This window comes from Nannospalax galili, unplaced genomic scaffold (genome assembly GCF_000622305.1).
Source record: "Nannospalax galili isolate Female #2095 unplaced genomic scaffold, S.galili_v1.0 scaffold77, whole genome shotgun sequence".
Lineage (NCBI taxonomy): Eukaryota > Metazoa > Chordata > Mammalia > Rodentia > Spalacidae > Nannospalax > Nannospalax galili.
In genome coordinates, this window is record NW_008341457.1 from 133,480 (window position 1) to 137,280 (window position 3,801).

The 3,801-nt window shown below is 43.6% G+C and overlaps 1 protein-coding gene across 1 annotated transcript in view; it reads left to right on the forward strand.

Annotated features, from left to right (window-relative positions):
- Nucleotides 1-2,785: 2,785 nt before the first annotated feature.
- Nucleotides 2,786-3,801, forward strand: part of Adgre3 (adhesion G protein-coupled receptor E3) — a 49,722-nt gene continuing 48,706 nt past the window's right edge. Inside the window, exon 1 of the mRNA XM_017799093.2 lies at nt 2,786-2,798. Coding sequence (XP_017654582.1) covers nt 2,786-2,798 — 13 coding nt within the window. The remainder of the gene's footprint in view (nt 2,799-3,801) is intronic.

Sequence of the window (3,801 nt, forward strand, 5' to 3'; positions counted from 1 at the left end):
CTCCTTTACCTCCCTGTTTTCTTTCCATTATCCCGGTTCCTGTAGTTATGTCTGGTTGCATACTTATTTATCAGAGTCCGGTTCTAGGATCCATATATGAGGGAGAACATATATCGATTTTTTTTCTGAGTCTGTGTTACTTCACTTAGCATAACAGTTTCTAGTCCAATCCATTTACCTGCCAATTTCATGATTTCATCTTTCTTTACTGCTGAGTAAAACTTTTTATGTGTATGCGTGTATTGCCTGCATGTAGGTAAGTGCACCTGTGTCATGCAATGTCCGCGGAGGACACAAGAGGCTGTTGGATCCCCTGGAACTGGAGTTATGGACAGTTGTTAGCTGCCATGTGGGTGTTGGGATTTGAACCCGGGTCTTCTGCAAGAACAGCCAGTGTTCTTAACCACTGAACCATCTGTCCAGCCCCTTTTATGAATTTCATACAATATATTTTCATCCCCTCTCCCATCTGCACCCCATTACTTCCCTCACTCCACTTCATGTTCTCTCTCGCTTACTCTCTCTCCATATCTATATAGATATAGATAGATATAGATATGATTCCTATGTAGTTATTAAGGCTGATAGAGTCAAACTTGTGTCCCCAAATGCTCTTCCATATGGGTTCATCCACTGGAGCCTGGTCAACCTACAAAGACTCTCACCCTTAAATGAGACTGGCTCTCCCCCTCCCAGAAGCCAGTAGTTGCCAATACATTCTCAGGTAGGGTTGGGGTTTCTTACCCACATCTATGCTGCAATTTTATCTGGTATGAGCTTAAGTGGGACTTGGGTGTGCTGTCACCATTGCTGTGAATTCAAATGAGTAACTGCTCAGATGTCTAGAAAACTGTTTCCTTGTGGTCACCCACCACCTCTGGCTCTTACAATCTTTCCACCCCCTCTTCCACAATGATCTATGAGCCTTGGGAGGCAGAAGTTTGACATACGTGTCCTATTCAAGGATAAGCACTCTGAAGCCTCTTATTCTCTGCATGTTGGCCAGTTGTGGGTATCTGTGTTAATCACCATCTGCTGCATAAGGGAGCTTCTAGGGTTCTGTGGTGTAATGATAATATCTTAACTCTCTTGAGTTAAGAATTTATCATTGAAATCAACTTTAGCTTGCTGTATAACTCTGTTCTAGGGCATGGCATGAATGTTGCCATCTTTAAGTCAGAACAGATGTAGTCACTTGTTTAAAGTTGTCAATCACTAGGCCCACTAATATTTCCTTCTGAAAGGGAGGGGGGTTCAAAAAGCACACCTGGCCCCCTGACTCTCAAAGGACATATAAACAATAGTAATTGCTATATTAGGAGAGAGATGCTTTGATAGCATCAGTTTTCTATGCGCCTGTAAGACCTTACGCATGCTCCTATAAGACCTCATGCATGCTCCTGTAAGACCTCATGCATGTTCCTGTAAGACCTCATGCATGTGCCTGTAAGACCTCACACACGTGCCTGTAAGACCTCACACATGCTCCTGTAAGTAACCACAGTTAAACTCAGTGATTCCCTAAGATTGACTTGGGTTGAATCATTTCTTTGAATTGTTACCTTCTCTTTCCAAGATGAATATAAATACACTCCACAGGAAAAGTCACACAATGTATCTGTTTCTCTTTGTGTTACAATTTCTACTATTGTTGTGCTATTCCTGTGGAGACATGAACAAACATCTACTCACCCCAGATAGAGAACCAACGACAGACCAAATAAAGGATATCACCAAAATCCAACTTGATTAACAAATGAGTGTTATTGGGGTTACTTAGAGGAATATGAGTGGTTACTTACAGAAGGAGACATGACTTAAAGACAGTTGCATCACCAAACCCCACCCCATCATGGGTGATAGCTCACCAAAGCAGAAAACCTGAGACACACAGCACAACCAGCAGGCAGCTCAGCAGGCTGGAGAGTGTCTTTTCCAGGCAGCTGAGCTGGCCTGAGAGTATTTCTCTGTATGCTTAGGGCTTATATACAGCGTGGGGAGGGAGGGGCCTAGGGAACCTGGTCAATTTCAGGGACTTCCTGAAGCTATTTGGTTGTTTACTTCCTGAGTTTAACAAGCTTCCCTCAAAGATGGACCTTTCACCTTCCCTCAAAACATTCTGCTCTTTGCCTTCCTTTAGACCTTTAGACTCCTTTTCTTTCTTTTTCTTTTTTGGTCTTTTTGAGACAGGGTCTCCCTGTAGCCCCAGCTGGCTTGAACTCACTATGTAGAACAGGCTGACCTCGAACTCACAGAGATCTGCCTGCCTCTGCCTCCCAAGTGCTGGGACTAAAAGGCGTGTGCCCCCGTGCTCGGCTGTTTCCCTTTCTTTAGATCATCCTGTTGTTTATTCAGCTTCCTTTCAAAATGGAAGGTTTTATCTTAGAGGAAATTGCTACAAAGCAGCTATCTATCGATTGGACAGGGTGCAGTTAGCTGCACTGGCAAGAGAGACCACTGAATACAGATTACAGTCTGGAAATTTGGCTTCTACATGGTGAGCAAAGAGAAACATCGGAATCTTCTGTTGGGTTTTCAGAAGTTAAGACACACTGGTACAATCAGATGTACTACTGATTCTTCTGTATTTTCAGGCTCCACATGATTGGTCCTGACCAGTATAGAGTGAAGTATGCATGAGTACAGAAGGGTCTTTTATAGGGGCTCCAAAGCCCACAGCATTCCCAAGCTCAGCCAGAGCCCCAGAGGAACACAGTAAGACTGCTTCCCTCCTCCTTCTCTTTCAGCTCTCAGTATCCTGCTGGCATTGTCAAGGTCAGAAGAGATGACTTCTTCAGGTGAGTTTATTCACACTTAAGACCAAGGGAAAGGATATCAAGATCTGGAATTTTCCTTCATGGAAGTGAAGGGGCCATTGTCAAGTGTGGAAGGACTGAAGCTTTGGTGCTTTCTATATTTTGCGTGCTCCAAGAACTGTTACCCAACCTCCAACATCACTATCATCATCACCCTCATCATCATCTCCATCACTTAGCTGAGACATTTATACATGTAATTGCATTCAATTATGATGTCCATATGAAGACACTGACGTGATCTCCACGTGATCATTTGTTCTCTAAGGGAAAAGCCAGCTGCAATTGCAGAGTCGATACATAGTGTCCTCTGGTTTTTCGTTTTCTAAACCTTTGTCCTGGGTGGCTACTGTGATGCACATTCATCTGTAATTACAGCACATGGAAGGCTGGGGCAGTAGGATTTCTATGAATGCAAGGACATTCTGAGTATAAAATGAGTTCCAAGTCGATCGAGGATACATAGCAAGACCTTGTGTCAAACAAAAATAACTATATCAAAATAAAACAGTGCCACAAATCATTTTGAGGAAGTAAATTTACTTTACCCCACGTTTGTGTTAGAGTCCTTCAATCCCAACCATGACCACAGTCGTTTATTTTGGAAGAAATTTCAGAAAGTACCATCTGAGAGTGGGAAGTGATGTAGGAAGTGAAGGGATAAATATGAGATCCACTGAGCAAGTGACATTGGTATGGGAGCTCGAGCCCCTGGTGAAGTTCTGAATATAGCAAGGTCCTGCAGAGCTGCTCATTCCAGAGGCAAAACAAACCACTTTAAAACTAATTTCCTAACGTGGTAAACCATGTATAACACAAAAACACACCTTTTCAAACATTATCAAGTGTGTACTTCAGTCACATTCTCAGAGTTAAGCATGCATCCCCACCAACCGCCCCCAGATTGTCCATCTGCCCCCACCAACCTCCCCCAGACTGTCCATATGCCCCCACCAACCGCCCCCAGACTGTCCATCTGCCCCCA